This window comes from Danio rerio, chromosome 11 (assembly GCF_052040795.2).
Source record: "Danio rerio strain M-AB ecotype USA chromosome 11, GRCz13ab, whole genome shotgun sequence".
In the NCBI taxonomy this organism is placed as follows: Eukaryota; Metazoa; Chordata; class Actinopteri; order Cypriniformes; family Danionidae; genus Danio; species Danio rerio.
Window position 1 is genome coordinate 45,363,700 of NC_141031.1, and position 17,683 is coordinate 45,381,382.

The 17,683-nt window shown below is 33.5% G+C and overlaps 1 protein-coding gene across 8 annotated transcripts in view; it reads right to left on the bottom strand.

Moving 5' to 3' along the window:
- The window catches only part of slmapa (sarcolemma associated protein a), a 119,880-nt gene that overhangs the window by 75,880 nt on the left and 26,317 nt on the right, over positions 1 to 17,683 (bottom strand). For all 8 annotated transcript variants that reach the window (XR_015502060.1, XR_015502059.1, XM_087272765.1 and 5 more), the window contains 2 exon segments: positions 13,816 to 13,963; positions 10,600 to 10,672 (listed from right to left, as the gene is read on the bottom strand). Coding sequence is in view for 6 of the 8 variants with exons in the window: in XM_087272765.1 (XP_087128891.1) it covers positions 10,600 to 10,672; positions 13,816 to 13,963 (221 nt within the window). In the remaining 2 variants the exon portion in view is untranslated.

Here is a 17,683-nt window from a genome sequence, read left to right on the forward strand (position 1 = left end):
TTTGCAGTTTTCTTTTGCACCACTAGAGGGTGTATAAGGTATTTATGCTCTCCTCACGACAAGTGAGAGATGTGTAGAAGGTCAAACAAACTTTTTGACCGCCATGGTGTGAGAACGGGTTTATGTTATTTTTTTGATGTTTACTTTTTTAATCTTGACAGAAAGGACAATGAATGGATTGGAATATCCAGCTTTATTTGTAAAGGTATGGGCATATTACTTTTTTATTGACCCGTTCAAGCAATAAACGCGACCAAAATATTCGCCTCAACAATATTCATAACTACATTTGTGTTTTACCGCCGAGCTTTTTTTAAAAACCACCAAATTTCGCTATTTATAATCCCTAATAGTAACTCCTGTACAGCAGTCCCACAACATTCTAAAACTCAAGGACACTTGAAAACCCTGTCAGAAAAAGCTTGTGGCTGGGAATCACCTTTTCACAGTGTCTGCTATAACCCTAATGTTGTTTTCTTGTGTTTACATTGATGAATATGGCCACTGTGTAAATGCACAGTACAGTTATGATCTTATTGCCACATTAGACCGTTATGATAACATAATATATGCCTTCAGTGATTTCCTGAAGATAAATACCAAAAAAATTACTCAACTGGAATCACTACAGCAGTCGCGATCGACAATTTTATATGAAGCCAGTGATCGCGATGACATATGATGACATGTGCAGGTGTTGTAGTGGTGTCCCATTTCTTAGGGGTAAATTTTGAAGCCCTTCCCCTTCACACTCTGTTTTAAGGGCCAAGGGGAAGGGGTAGAGGTACAAAAATAAAATTGGGATTGCGCTGTAGTTTCAGCATCGATAACACAATGTAATCATTCTCTAATAGCCACATCGCAGGATCTGCAATTTTGAGTCTGAATTACACATGATCATTTTGCATGTGTTTGAGTCCTGTGATGAGAAGTTTAAAAGCATTCAGGCATAAAAAAAATAACCGTTTTTAACTTTAATAACAATACATTTTATCGACTTGTTTATACAATGAAGACGATGCAGAATTATTTTACATTTGATTAATTACTGTGTAGCATACAGTTAGGAAAACAAATTGTTGCTTATTTAATTTGTATATTTTTCATTGTTGACTTATTCTAAGTTTGTAGACTGTTTATTAAAATTTATGCAAAGACACTGCCCTACAATCAATCCCAATCAATCTAAAAAGACCAATTCTTTCTAAATAAACCATTTTGAGGGATGTAAACAAAAACAATGGTCTCAACGTATTTCCTGTTTTACATTTTTAATTTCTGAGAATTTAAACAGAGCCAGACATTGATAAACAATGTTATGATAGCTGTTTTAACATTAAGCTATGATTGAATTGCCTCTTGTTACAGTTATGAATAAGTTTGATAACAAGCAGGAAATGTTCATGGGCCAATGACCACATTGAAATGGCCTAAATAGACATTCAAGGTGAAATTGTATTGATATCGCAATATATTATCGCAGAATAAAAAAATAATGCAATGTTAGATTTTTCCAATATTGTGCAGCCCTATCCATAACCAAGCTTTTTGCTCATAAATGTAAAATAAAAACAAAAAAAATCAATCATGTTTGTTTTATAGAGAGCCAACTTTGATCCTTTTGATTAGCATCGTTTCTTTTGGGTTGTGCAGTTTAATTCACTGAATTTCTACAAAGTATATTTTCTTGGTCGCGTCCATAATGCATGTTTATTGGAAGATATAAACAGATGTTTCAATATAATGCTAACATATACTTTCTCTGTGAATTTGAGTTTTTACAGCAGTGTCATCCATAACACTGGAATTGCTTTCTCAGCCTGCCTTTTTGACCTCCCTCAAAAGTAAAAACCACATACAGCAATCCCTCGAATGCATCTCCTAATAAACAGAAGAGCACACATATTCACTGGCCTGGCTCGGCTCCAGAGGCAAGAGCTCCACAACTAGACGCGTGTGGCTTCTATAAATACACTGAAAAGTTGGATGTGAACATGCTACTGTGGGGCGAGAGCTCGGCCAAGAGCTTCCCTGCATTCATGGGATCAGACTGATGTTTGACTGAACAGGCTGTGACCAAGGAAAAATTGGGAGCAGAGCGAAGAGGTATGGGACAGTAGGCCTGCACAACTTTAATTCATATAAAAGAAGCATATAAAAAACTAGTGCAGTTGGCATCATTAACGCAACTGAATACCCTTATTTATGTTTTAATGCCATATCAGCAGCATTGGCTATATTCATGACAACAAGTATTTAATGTATAATTTAAAATCATAACTGATTCTTAATCATTCATTGTGCAAAAATAAATAAATAAATAACAACAACACTGATAAAAGTCATAAGCCGTTTCAGTTTGATTACTAGGCAAGGCAAGTTTATTTATATAGCACATTTCATACACAGTGGTAATTCAAAGTGCTTTACATAAACAAGAATAAAAGAAACAAGTAAAATAAAAATAAAAACAAATAATAAAAATGAGTAAAAATAAATAAATACTCAAATGATTCAAATAAATAATTAAATGTTTCCCTTTAAATACTTCCTGCATCTTTTTTCTTAAGTTGTAATTAAGGAGAAATAGAAGAAAATCTTTCAACTAAAATTAAACAAACAAATAACTTTTACATGTGAATAACACGGTCATATATTATTATTGAAATGTATAACAAAAATTTCTAATTAAATAAAAAATGTAATTAATAAAAAAAAATTATAATACTTAACTACTTAAACAATGCATTTCTCCTCACCCAATATAAAAATAAAACTTGTGTGGGGGGGGGGAGAAATAACCAAAACTGCATGCATCATTGAATGCATCATTAAAGCAACAAACTAATATTTCCATTTTTCTAGGTTGGGAGAAATGCATTAACCAAAACTAACATTTAAATTCATTTTTTTTTTAATATAGGTGAAATAAAGTGGGAAACATAATATTATTTTAGTTATTATATTTTTTATATTTACTATTTATTAGTCAAAAAAAACTTGCCAATCAAAAAAATTTTCCTTTTTTTATTTTATTATTGTACTATATATATTGTAATATTTTAAATCTTTGCATAAAGTAAATACATATTTAATTAATTAAAAAAAGACTAAACATACAACTAGTAATAATAAAAAATATGAATAAAATAAATACAATTACATAGTTATTTAATATTAAATATTAAGTAAAATATAGAAAAACAATATTTACATGTTACTTACATACATATGAAGAGGGTTAGGAGAAAAAAAATATGAAATGATATGATAATTGATATTTATAATAATCATGCATGTGTGTAATTTATTAACAGCCATCACAATAATTAAGAAAAGCATTACTTTAACCTTAAGGATTTTTTTTTTCAATTGGATTTCATAAAATAATTATTAAGACTAAAGACATTTACATTTTAAATAATGAATGTACATAAACTCACTACTAGCTGACTTACAAACAGTCCAGTCAATTATTAATTAACTAGTCAGCGGTCCTTGACCGATACCTAACCAAGAGGTCAAAGTAAAGAAAAGCGGCTCAGTCATGAATGCATTCAGCCACAGGGTGGATTTAGAGAATCAAGGTGTGTGGTCCAACATCCCTGCCGGTGTTTATGAGCTCAGAAGAAGAAAGATCCCAGCCATTTCCAAATGCATCAGCTTTATCGGTGCACATATCCACGTCAAACACAGAGAGGCGTTAAAAAGAAATCTTGTAAAGCACCAGAAACAGCGCAGATGCCCACAGTACACACCTTGTTTCCACACGAGTTGGTTTAACAGGTCTTGCCAGCAATGGAGGCCGCAGGGAAGAGCCATCTGCTTCACGGATGCCTTTCGTTAAACGATTTTTATAGCCCCGGTGATGCATGCACAGTCAAACACTGCATTCAGACGATGGTAGGAAATCCCTTCCGTCAACAAGACCATCAATAATCGTCTTCATGATCATGATGACGATGATTATAAACACCAGCCATGTCGAGCATCGGATTACTAACTAGACGACTGCTTGGCTCTGCACCCAGAATGGCAGTTCAATACCAGCATGCTTTTAACTAAATTAAAGGGATAGTTCACCTCAAAATATTTTATTTACTCTGTTTATTCACCCTCAAGTGGTTTTAAACCTTTGAGTTTCGTTCTTCTGTTGAAAACCAAAGAATATTTTTAGAAGAAAGCTGTAACCGCTGACTTCAATAGCAAAAAAAACAAAAACTACGGAAGTCAGTGGTCAACAGGTTTTCAGACATTTTTCAAAATATCTTCTTTTGTGTTCAACAGAAAAACTCAAAAATGTTTGAAACTACTTCAGGCCAAGTACATAGTGAGTAAACTAAGAAAAAATATTTAGTTCATTTGTTACGTGAACTATCCCTTTAACACTTTGTATTGTTGAAATCGACTCGTTTTGTGGAGTTTCACCTGCCATAAGAAATTTTTGTTTCGTGATATATAATAAATTTCTTACAATTAGTGATATTACTGTCATTTTAACCCACAGTTTCTAACTGTTAACCCTTTATTGTAGCTCTTAATAACATTTAACCCTCTACTGTTAGCTGTTATTGTTAATGCACGTTTACCCTTTCTTATTAACCAACTGTTACCAACTCTTGACCCTATATTATATCTCTTTATAACATTTTAACCATTTATTGTTAGCTGTAAATGTATGTTTACCCTTTCTTATTAATCATTGTTACTAACAGTTAACCCTTTATTATATTTTAATATTAACATTTATCCTTTCATAATTAGCTTAACTGCTTATTAACTCATTAACCATTTAACACTTTATTGTTAGCTCTTGATGTTAATGCATGTTTACCCTGTCTTATTAACCCACTGTTACCAACTGTTAACCCTTATTTATTTCTCTAAACATTTTAACCGTTTACTGTTAGCTCTTAATGTTAATGCAGGTTTACCCTTTCTTATTAACCATTGTTACTAACAGTTAACCCTTTATTATCTTTTAATATTAACATTTATCCTTTCATTATGAGCTTAACTGCATATTAACTCATTATTAGCCATTTAACACTTTATTGTTAGCTCTTGATATTAATGCATGTTTACCCTTCCTTATCAACTCATTCTTACTAACTGTTAACTCTTTAATTATTTCTCTTAATAGCATTTTAACCCTTTATTGTTAGCTCTTAATGTTATTGCATGTTTACTCTCTTATTAACCCACTGTTACTGACAGTTAAACCTTTATTATAGCTCTTAATATTAACATTTAACCTTTCATTATTAGCTTAACTGCCTATTAACTCATTATTAACCATGTTCTTATTAACTCACTGTTACTAACTGTTAACCTTTTATTATAGCTCCTAATATTAAAATTTTAACCATTCATTATTAGCTTGTTAACTGCTTATTAACTCATTATTGACCTTAAGATCTTTTTATGCCACTGATTACACAGAAAAAATATTTTTCAGCAAAACTGTTGCAAACAGTTTATATGTACAGTTACACCACACGCTGCGTCCGAAAAGCCACCAGCATTGTGGCTGACCACACACACAAACTCTTTACTCTGCTGCCGTCTGGAAAGAGATACAGAAGCATTCGGGCTCTCATATCCAGACTGTGCAACAGTTTCTTTTTACAAGCCATCAGACTTCTAAACATGAAGAAACTGCACTGACACACACTCACACAAATCAATGGACAATGACAGAAATATTTGCCCAACTGCTATTTTTAAACTGCTCTCTACAACATTTATAACTCAATGACAAATGTTTACATGTACAGTATTTATATCTGCTCCAATATTTGCACAACATCTGTATATTATACTGCTCAGCGTTACTGTTTTCGTCCTGTCTTGTCTGTCATGTCCTATATGCACTAACCACACTTTACTTTCTTATGCTTATTCTTTATTAATTTTAGTTTATCTTATTTCATTCTCTAAAGTTTTATAAGAGCGCACAGTCCTGCGTTATGTTGTCAATTTCAGTTGTTTGATGTAGCACCTTGGTCCTAGAGGAGCATTATTTCGTTTCACTGTGTACTGCACTGTATATTGTTTAAATGACAATAAAGCCAAATTGACTTGACTTGATATGGGTTGAATTTAAACAAATTTAATTTAGTAATGCTCTACTTTGTTTAAATTCAGCCCAAATAAATTGTATATGTTGTGTATACGCAATGCAAAACAGCCTAATAATGCAAATAGACATAATTAATTAAAAATACGCAGCAATCTTAAGGTTATTTAGATTCTATAATTTGATAAAAAGGTAAATGTCCTATTACATTTACTATTAAATGTCCTATTGGGTAAATGTCCTATTATATACACTATTAAATGTCCTATTGGGTAAATGTCCTATTACATTTACTATTAAATGTCCTATTGGGTAAATGTCTTATTATATACACTATTAAATGTCCTATTAGGTAAATGTCTTATTATATATAACTGAAACCAGTGAGTTAGAATGTAAATGTCATTGTAAAATGGCTTCAAGGCCATTTGTGCATTTGGAAATATATATTGCAACACCAAAAATTATTAAGGTCATCTCCAAGTATTGCACGATAAGTCGATATATTAATTATTGTGACAGGCTTATGTGGAGTAAAACAGCAGATTATAGTGTAGTATAAATACATTTCAATGTTTACTATGTTCTGATGGGCTAATTTTTGTTATAATGGAGGTCAATGGGGCAAAAACAGCCACCAACATAACGAAAGGGTAGTCGATTTGAGGGTATTGTTGAGGTTTTTAAAAATGTCAAAGCATTTTCACAAAATATGTGTCAAAATTAGATTTGCCACCAAAAATCCCACCATTTGCTCAAACACAGAGAAAGTTGTGTCACATTAAGCCTCAAAATCATCCTAGAGTGGATGAAAAGGTCCCCAACAGCACACAAGGCTTAAGAAATGCAAGCAAGTTGTAAAATTGGCGCACCTGGCTGGCGTGTACCTGGCTGCAAATGTAATAAAAGCTTTCTGTATTTGGTGATGCTCAGATTAATGCTGTGGAAATGGAACAGATGGAGGAAAATGAGACCTGCGAGACCCCTATGGTGCCTGGGCTCATCTCTCGTCTCAGACAGTCTGGTGTTCGTGCAGAATCACGTAAATCCAATCAAAAATCAATATCAGGCCGGGACGCTGTGAGTCATGCTCAAAATGGCCTTTGGGTCCAGATATAAATATATATATTTTTGGAAGCTATCTTTACTATGATGAACTCTAACACACTATTAAATCCCGGATTTAAAAAGGATCCTAATTAGTTCCTGTTAGGTTCCTTTATAAAGCAAAATACATTTTATAAATACATAGCAATGAAGAAAATGCTCAAATGTGTTTTGAGTATCGTGTTTTTATTCTGTAACCAAATGAAGAAACTTCTTTTAAACTTTAATGTTATAATTTAGAGACATTTTTGCACATAATAAATAATATTTTTAATTATGTTTTAATATTTTATTAAAGTTGCAATCTGAATAAATATAAATTAAATAACATAAATAGATGGTCTAGACATGCTTATGTTTATTTTTAGACAACAAAAAACTTTGTTTTGTCTTCATAGGAGTTTAGAAATCAATATATGGTGGAATAACCCTCATGGCAGGCGCAACAAATAGAAATTTACACTAGCCAATTGTCATTTTATATTGTAAAACTGCTGTAAATTACAATATTTCTAAAACAAAACTGGTAACACTAATTTAGGTAACAATTCACGTTATTAAAGGTGTAAACCTACATTGGTCTCCGATTATCATGCCATCAATTTGGTTCAATTTGATTTCTCGGTGCATCGACGATGCTTTCCATAAACAATTTTATATTAACTTCACAAAACAGCAATTCTTGTATTACAATTTATAAATATATTTGTATACTATTTGTAATACAATTGTGTCCTTTAATGCAAACAGTCAGATATATAAACTGTACCTTTAAAAACTCAAGCACATGCACTGAACAACAGCAAATAAACATATGTAAATATCCCGCTCCCTTTCTGAGCCTTGTTCTTTCTGGTTGGTCAAGCTCTCAACAGAAAGGGCGGCAATAGGCTCTAACGCTCTGGCGCTGTTCACTGATAAGTGATACTGAAAAACGGCAGCGACAATCACAGATGATCTATGATAGGCGCGAAGAAGAAAACCCACTTAGCCGAGGAGAGGAAACGTCACGACAGCAGGTAGTTGGAGCGTTGTAAATACTTGCACTCACCTCCCTCGCCAAAGTAAGCTACGGTGACACAGCGCATATGAGATAAATGACGTCAGTACATAATAACCGGTTAGGATTATTACTAAACCAATACTGAATTATCCACATTTAAGGCAATCCGTGTTTTAGTGTATTACAGTAGGAGAAGCCCTGAGTGAGGTACTGTGCATGTCAGATACTCAGGAGAGCAAAATCTGAGAGAGAGAAAAAAGTTGTGCATAAAAATTATACAGCTTTCCTTTGGCTTAATCCAGGGGTTTCCAAACTCGGTCCTGAAGGGCCGGTGTCCTGCAAGGTTTAGCTCCAACTTCCTTAAACACACCTGCCTGGAAGATTTTAGTATACATAGAAAGAGTTGGATTAGCTGGTTCAGGTGTGTTTGATTGGGGTTGGAACTAAAATATGCAGGACACCGGCCCTCCAGGACTGAGTTTGGACACCCCTGGCTTAATTCCTATCGTTTTAGATCTGTTTTAGATCTTGTCTTGACATGAGACCAAAATAAAGAAGCTGTATTTTTATGATTTGTGCCCTTGCTGTCATTGTGTCAGATTGCACACCTAACATAGTAGGCTACCTAATATAATAAGTAAGTAAGATATGTCTATTAGAGCTGTGAACCTACACTAGTCTCACGGTTCGGTTCGGTTATGATTATCATGCCATTGATTCGGTTAAATTCGATATTTCAGTGCATCACGGTGCATTGACAGTGCTTTTCCTACACAGTTTTATATTTTCTTCACAGCAGCAGTTCTTGTATTAAAATGTATGAATATTTGTATATTCATATGCTATTTGTCATACAGTTTTGTCATTTAATACAAACAGTCAGACAAACTGTACCTTTAAAAACAATATGAGCATTTAGCAAATAATATAAAGAAATAAAAATATCCCGCTTTCCGATCCTTGTCTAGTTCTCTTACACCACTTTGATTGGTGACACCCTCAACAAAAACGGTTGCGATTGGCTCTTGCGTGCTGCGCTCTTCACACTGATAAGCAGCAGGGGCGATCACAGCTGATGCATGATAGACACGGTGGAGAAAACACTGCAGACACACGCTCGTTTCTGCATCTAGAAGTAACGCTGTAAAACAGCTGAGAGGAGAAGAAAAGCCACCCCAGCAGGTCAAATAGGCCACAGTGTGTGTGTGTGTGAGAGAGAGAAAGAGAGAAATGGAGTAGGCTACTTTCATTCTCTCGATCTCAGTGAAAAAGGGGCTTTTGCTGTTAATGTCAGTGAAAGACTGATCCAGCAAACACACACAGTGAAATTGTGCACAGTTTATGAGTTTAGTAGTTAGAGCGCTGTAAATACTCGTGCTCGCCTCCCTCGCGACAGAGCGCATATGAGGTAAATGACGTCAGTAATAACTGGTTATGATTATTACGAAACCAATACCAAAATGTCCACGTCTGTATCGCGGTGCACCGAAGAAACGATTAATTTTGACACCCCTAATGTCTATATATTTAAATGGCACAATTGTCCGCAAATTTCTGGGAATTACCACCACAAAATCAGTCATTTTTAATCAAAAAAATAAAAAAAAATAAAAACATTGGCGAAAAACTAGAGAGTCTGATTAGTAATTAAGGTAGCTGTAAGGTTTAGGTTTTGGGTATGTTAAATAAGATCATACCTTATAGCTACTAACACACAGTTAATATCTTATTAATAGGCAGGTAATGAGCCAGCAGTTAATAGCGTGAATTATGACAACTAAACCGTTACCAATAATGTAAAAAAATGTCATCAGACATGAATAAAACAAAAATAGAGATTAACATCTAAATCCAATACCTAATAATTCCAGTAAAGAATTTAAGTGGTCTCTTAATTATATTTAGCGTAATTTCAGACATTCAGTGTAAACTTTACGCTACAGATGTCATAAATAAACTGTATTTCATAAAATATTCTGCTAAATCAAAATTAAAAGGCATTGAGCATCACTATGTCATGTGGGTAGATTACTTCTGTAAACGCTACGCAATTGGCAATTGCTAAATAAGCAAGAAAACAAAATCACCACACAAGGACGACAAACAAAACATGATCCCAACACTAATTCTGATCACACAACATTTGGCGAATAAAGATCAAACTAACAGCCCGTATGTCATTTCCTCTGAACAAACACAGGCGAATGCTGTTTTGGTCTGAAGTGAGTCAGTGAAATCAGCAGCTGTACGCCTCAGATCTCAGAGATTTTATCACATTCTGCGCATGTTTTTATAAGCGATAAAGCACAAGCTACCTTTGTGACAAGAATAACACTCCAGTTTGAGCAAACAATTAGGAGATTAAACCAGCCCCCACCAAAAAATGATATAATCTTTAAACAGGACTTACTCTGATCGCCGCCGAGCTTCCATGCCATCTGGTAAGAAGAGCTTGATGGTGGACACTATACAGCCATGTGTGACTAAAAACAAGAAGAGAAAACAGGACATAGTTTAAGGATCTACAAAAACAAAGATGATTTATTTTCATATCAATACAAATCTGATATTCCAGGTGCACAATAAAATGATATACCCTACGAATCTAATGGCTTAAATTAAAAGTGATCATGAAAAATATTAAGAGACTGATAATAATCCCTGGTGTTGTGACGAGATGCATTGCGAAACAATACAAAACATCACACACACAACTGTGAAAGAAGTTCCCAAAGAAAAAAGGGAAGCTCATTTTAATACCCCGCCACTTAAAGCAAAGCAATCCTAACAGGTTTTATTCTTCATGTGTGCTTTCGTTCTGTTGTGAATTCATGTTTGCCTTCATTTGTTCGAAAAGGGTGTTGCTTTGCATGTGTGTTTGATTATGAAAGCATCCCATTGCATGTATTCTAGTTGCGACACACACAGAACAGAAATCAACCAGCGACTTTGGGTTTCAAAAGTGTGTCTCTGCGTTATAACATCTTGACGGCTTGCAGTTAACACAGTTTTGTCCACATAATGAGTGACACCTCACTATAAGTAGCAGATAGAGAGAAAGAGAGAGAGAAAATATATGTAGTTTGCACTCAATAAATGCATTGCTATTCATCTGCTCTGATTGATCGAGTGAATCATTTAAATTCATTTATTCATTTTCCTTCAGCTTAGTCACTAATTTATCAAGAGTCACCACAGCAGAATGAACTGCTAACTATTCATGCATATGTTTTAGGCAGTGGATGCCCTTCCAGTCGCAAACCAGTACTGCGAAACACCCATACACACACACACACTCATACAGTAAGGCATATTTTGTTTACCTATTCACCTATGTCGTGCGTCTTTAGATTGTGAGGGAAACAGAAGCACCCGGAGGAAACCAGGGAGAACATGCAAACTCCAAACTGGCCAACTAGCCCAGCCGGGACTCGAACCAGCGACCTTCTTACAGTGAGGCGACAGTGCCAACCACTTATCCAGCATGCCGCCCGATCATTTAAATTAGATAATTCTTTTACAATCTGTTCAAATGAATGTCTTTAAAAATTAATCATTGATCAATCAAATCCATCAGAAAACCGTACATGGATATTTTTTGCTTTCATAACTTCCAATAGTCTTCATCACAGTAGGTGCTTTTGGACTCTCAAGATGTTTTTAGTTATAAAATGAGGGATACAGTTCATAATCTCAGCTCACAGAATGTAAAAACAACAATTATGATCAAAGATATTCATTATATTGCATATTAAGATGGGTATAGTTAAGATCTTATTGATACTGACACCACTTCTCATTGATACTATTATTAATGCTGCTTTCTATAATTTGATGCAAAAAGCCAAAAATGAGTTAAAGTTTATTTTAAATTTCAACTTTATTTTATTACTGCTTAACTTTCCAGCAGTTTACAAATATCTGTTTAAGCAAAGGTGAATAAAAGCATGAATCGATAAATCAATATGGTGCTTGGCTTGAGTTGGAATGCATATTTTTAGTAAATGTTTGGTTCTATTACTAATATAGCAAAACAGTTTCATAGTTAGAAAGAAATATGTATACATCCACACCTACAGTTATCAAAATTATTAGCCCTCCTGTGAAATTTTAATTCATTAAACATTCACCAAGTGTTGCTTAATGACAAGATTTTGTTCAACACATTTTTAAACGTAATAGTTTTAAGAACTAATTTATAATAACTAATTTCTTTCAATTTTGCCAAGATGACAGTACTTTCTATTTGACAAGATATACTACTATTTAACTTAAAGTGCAATTTAAAAAGGTTTAAGTGGGTTAACTAGGCAAGTTATTGGACAACTGTTTTTTTCTGTAAACAATGTATAAAATATATATATGAATATATAGGGAGCGAATAATACTGACTAGAGCTGCACAATATATTGTTTCAGCATTGATATTGCAATGTGTGCATCCGCAATAGTCACATCACAGAACATGCGGCATGGGATTATCACTGATTATAATCCATGCAGGATTTAACCATAATGGAGTAAAACTTTATCATCTCACATGCGTTTTTAAAGTGATAGTTCACCCAAAAATGAAACTGTTCTTCCTATTTTCATTTCACCTTTCACTTGTTTCAAGCGTTGATAAAGTTTTTTTTTTTTAATGCTGAACACAAAAAGAAGATATTTTAATAACTCAAATTGTTTGAAACGACAGAAGAGTGAGTAAATAGTGAGTAAGCTTTCTTTTTTTGGGGAACTATCACCTTAAAGCATGTTACTATAAGAACATTTCAATATTTTAGGTTAAAACATCTGGACACAAGATAATGTTTGACACTTTAATAAAGATTACATTAAATAAAATAAAGACTATGCTTCGTTGATTATTCAATATCTGTACCTGAATACTGTTAGAATCTCAAATAAAGCTGATTAGAGATAATAAATAAAACTTTTGTCTCTGCTATAGTGTATGTATCTATCTTAGACTTCTTCCCAAATAAAGCTGTTTAAGCCATCTGGTAAATTTGCATTCATATTGCACAAATATAAAAAATCACAATGTCAGGTCTTTCCAATATTGTGCAGTAATAATACTGACCATTAAATTAAAAAAATAATAATAATTGTATATATATATATATATATATATATATATATATATATATATATATATATATATATATATATATATATATATATATATATATATATATAATTATTTTTTATTATTATTAATTAATAATTTTAAATTAAAATATTAAATTATTAATATTATTAATAATTTTTTAATTATTATTAATAATTATTTATATATATATATATATATATATATATATATATATATATATATATATATATATATATATATATATACACACACACACACACACACACACACACACACATATACATATATATATATATACACTTATACATATATATATATATATATATATATATATATATATATATATATATATATATATATATATATATATATATATATTCATTTTAGAAAATATTAAGAAAACGTCACAGAATCACAAAATTCACAGAAGGTCTAATCATGTTCATTACAGTCAAACAGCAAACAGTGGCACGCATCACTGCTGCAACTAGCACTGACAGCCTTTCTCCCTCACCTTTGCGGGTGTTTTCAGTCACATCCACCCCGAACTGAATGATGTCACCGGAGAGCACCTCACAGGGCGGACTCTCCTCTGACCCGCGGCTCAGACGCTGGCTGTTGATGAAGGTCCCATTGCTGCTTTTGGTGTCCTGGAGATAAAACTGTAAACAGAGAAGAAACAGAAAGATTACAGATACATCAAAATAAAGCAAGACATTGAAGTATGCAGGAAAAGTAAAAATAGCAAGTACTAAAACTAAAATTGCATTGACTAAGAGGTGAAACTATTCATGTTGCAGTTCTCTGGGGTCGAAAGTTTCAGTGTTAAAATCGTGGTTTTAACAGATCTCTAATTCTCTGTCTGACTGTCTAAAAAGACAGTCAGACAGATACAGCTCATCCAGAACGCTGCTGCCAGGATTCTGACCAGAACCAGGAAATCAGAGCACATCACACCAGTCCTCAGTTCTTTATACTGGTTCCCAGTTTCATTCAGAATAGATTTTAAAATTTAATTTCTGGTCTATAAATCACTAAATGGCCTGGGACCTCAATAGATTAAAGATATGCTCACTGAATACAAACCTAACAGATCACTCAGATCTCTAGGATCAAATAAACTAGAATTTCCAAGAGTTTCGTCAAAGCTGGGTGAATCAGCTTTCAGCTACTATGCCCCTCACTGCTGGAATCAGCTTCCAGAAATGATCAGATGTGCTCCAACATTAGGCACATTCAAATCAAGACTGAAAACACATCTGTTTAGCTGTGCCTTTACTGAATGAGCACTGTGCTACGTCCGACAGATTGCACTATTGTGTCTTTCTCTTCTCTTCATTCTTTTATATCACATTTTATCTGTTTGTTTTATTTAATCATTTTTATAATTTGTTTTTATTTTTCTGATACTTGCTTCCTTTGTTCCTGTTTACGTAAAGCACTTTGAATTACCACTGTGTATAAAATGTGCTATATAAATAAACTTGCCTTGCCTAAGGCAAATAGAAAGGAAATAATTGATCTAAACTGGAATTTCTCACTCAAAACAGCTTCAAAAGTATTTTTAAAAAGTGTTAAGCAATTGCAATTAAGCTAAAATAGATTGTCAAATTGAGTCCTGACAGTAATAAAAAAAGATGGTGTAAAAATAAAAAGACAAAAGCACACATTAAAACAGATTATGAAGATAATTACCTAGATTAAAGCTAGATAAATGACAAATAATATAAATTAAATCTACAAAATCACAAAATAAATTTAATTGAACTGCAATTTAAATAAAAAAATTTAATTAAAAATTATTTTTTCAATCCAGAGCAATAATAAAACTAATAAAACAATAAAAAGCTTCAGTTAATAAAAATACAAAGCACATAAATTAACCTAAAAAAGTAAATAGCTATATAACTATATATACTAAATAAATCAGGTGTTTACTTTGAAACTGGTTACTAGAAAATATTTTAGCTCAAAGCATGTAAACGTATTAAAACTAAAATAATTTTTATAAATGAATTTTAAAAATTGTAAATAATTCAGTTATAATTTTTTACCCAATTATAAAAAAGAAAAATATTATAATTATTTATTATAACTATAAAATAATAATACAATTTCTTAAGAAATATGCAATAAATTATTTGTCATTTTTATTTGTGTCAGTATGTCCTTGTCATTATTCTTCAGTTTTTCCCTTTTACTGACAATATTGTTGTTATGGCTGGCGCTATTATTAATACTATTATTTAACAACTTGTATATTGGTTTATATATGTATATCTACACATTTTGTTTTATGCTAATTGTCTTCGGCATGTTTTTCTGTGTTCAAGAAATACAAAATAAAAGAAAAATTTGATGAAAAAAAAATTATGCTTCATTCAGAATAAATGCTGCCGAATTTCCTCGCTCAGCTGGATGAATAGAGTCACTGTCAAACTCGACTACATTACGAGTGACATTCATTATTTCCGCCAACACTGCGCCAGCATCCCACAGCGAGCATTACTGTGTGGGCTTCACTGATAATAACAGGTTCATCAGGTTAAGTCAGAGGACGAATGTCGTCTCCTTTAAGATCAAGGTTGTACAAGAACCACAAATCTGTAGGCCTTCCACTATACATAACTGTTGTGCGATATATTGTCAGAAACATTATTGAGAAGTGATATTATTGTCACTTTATGCTATTGATTACAGCATAATGCAAATAGGCATTTAAAAACGACAGAAAAAATAAATAGCACTCAAAGCACTCACATTTGTTACTGCTTGTTTAAACTATAGGGTCAGGCCAGGACACCGGGGTTACACCCCTGCTCTTTACGAGAAGTGCCATGGGATTTTTAATGACCACAGAGAGACTGGACCTCATTTAACTTCTCATCTAAAAGATGTTGCTCACTAGCTGCAAACTGTTTCAAATTTATATTAAACTTTCATTTTTCAAAAGCCTCTTTGAAAAAAAAGATTTTCTAAAAAATAAATAAATAAATAAACACCGGAAATTGTTTTAAATATTATTTATAAAGTATTTGGATACGATGAAATTAATCAAATCATGCAAACAGAGCATTTTCGGGGTGAGTGAACGCAGAAATAGGCGACCTTTTTTTCTGTCTGCAGCTGCGCAGCACTTTTTTAGACGGGGAAAACTGCAAGTTCAAATGTGTTCTGTGTCCTCAAACAAGTGTGTATGTTTTTAAATAACGTGGTAAAATTAAAAAAGGAAATTTAAAATACATAAAGAGCTTTATTAGTGCATTGCTGCTGAGCGCAACGAAATATAGGCAATATTTTATTACGTGCTGCTCTTATGTGCTGAAACACTGAACACTTTCCTTTACTTAAGATATAATAAGCAACATCTTTAAATAAAGGGAATCACCTATTAAGTGTCATAAAGCCTATAGGGGGAAAAAATCATGTTTCAGTTCTCTCCGGAGCATTTGGGATGAATGTTGGACAGCGTCTGTCTAGAGGATGTTACAAAATACATTTTATATCGAGTTATTAACGGAGAATTTTACATATGTGGTTTTATATTATGGATGTGTGCGCTCCCTGTGCTGGGTCCCTCCGTTGGTGGCAAGACCACTGGATTTCGATGCCAGTCGGTCGGCGAGTAAATGAATATGATGAATGAAAACACACAGGCATGTGCGTATAGACATGCGTTGTACTGCTGTACAGTAACGTGTCATTTGTTTGTTTTGGTTGTCCTAATTTTAATAGTTTTGTGACGATGTGCTTTATCTGCATGATTCTCGCTGAAGTGGGCGGTTTGAGTGACGTTCGATTCGGGTTATGTTCTGGGGGCGGGGTTTGCTGACGCGCTGCAAGCTACTAGCCCCACAGTGGAAACGCGACATGATTTCGGCCTCACTGCTCAACCTCCTGGGCGATTGGCCCGGCCTGGCCCGATATAAGCCCTGGCTCGCACTGGCCTGATAGTGGAAATGCGGCTACTGATAGTATAGTGTCCCATTTACTTTTACTGGGGCATAAGGACTCACACAGACCGCAGTTTGAGCGCCCCCTGCTGGCCTCACTAACACCACTTTTGGCAGCAGCCTAGTTTTCCCATGTGGTCTCCCATTCAGGTACTAACCTGAATGGGTTCTGTGTGGTCTAGGGTGCTGTAATTAATTTTGTTGGTTCCTGCACATGCCTGTTATCATGAGAAAAAATCAAAATGTCTCCACCATAATCTATGCAAAAGTTATTGTATTCCAACTGATGAGAGGTGCTGTACAAGCCACAGGGATCGATCACTGTTTTCATATTTCACTATTCTTTTGTTTGATCAAACATAATTCACTGTGTTTGGACCACATCAGACATATAAAAGGATTACTTATGCACATCACCTCAAAAATAGA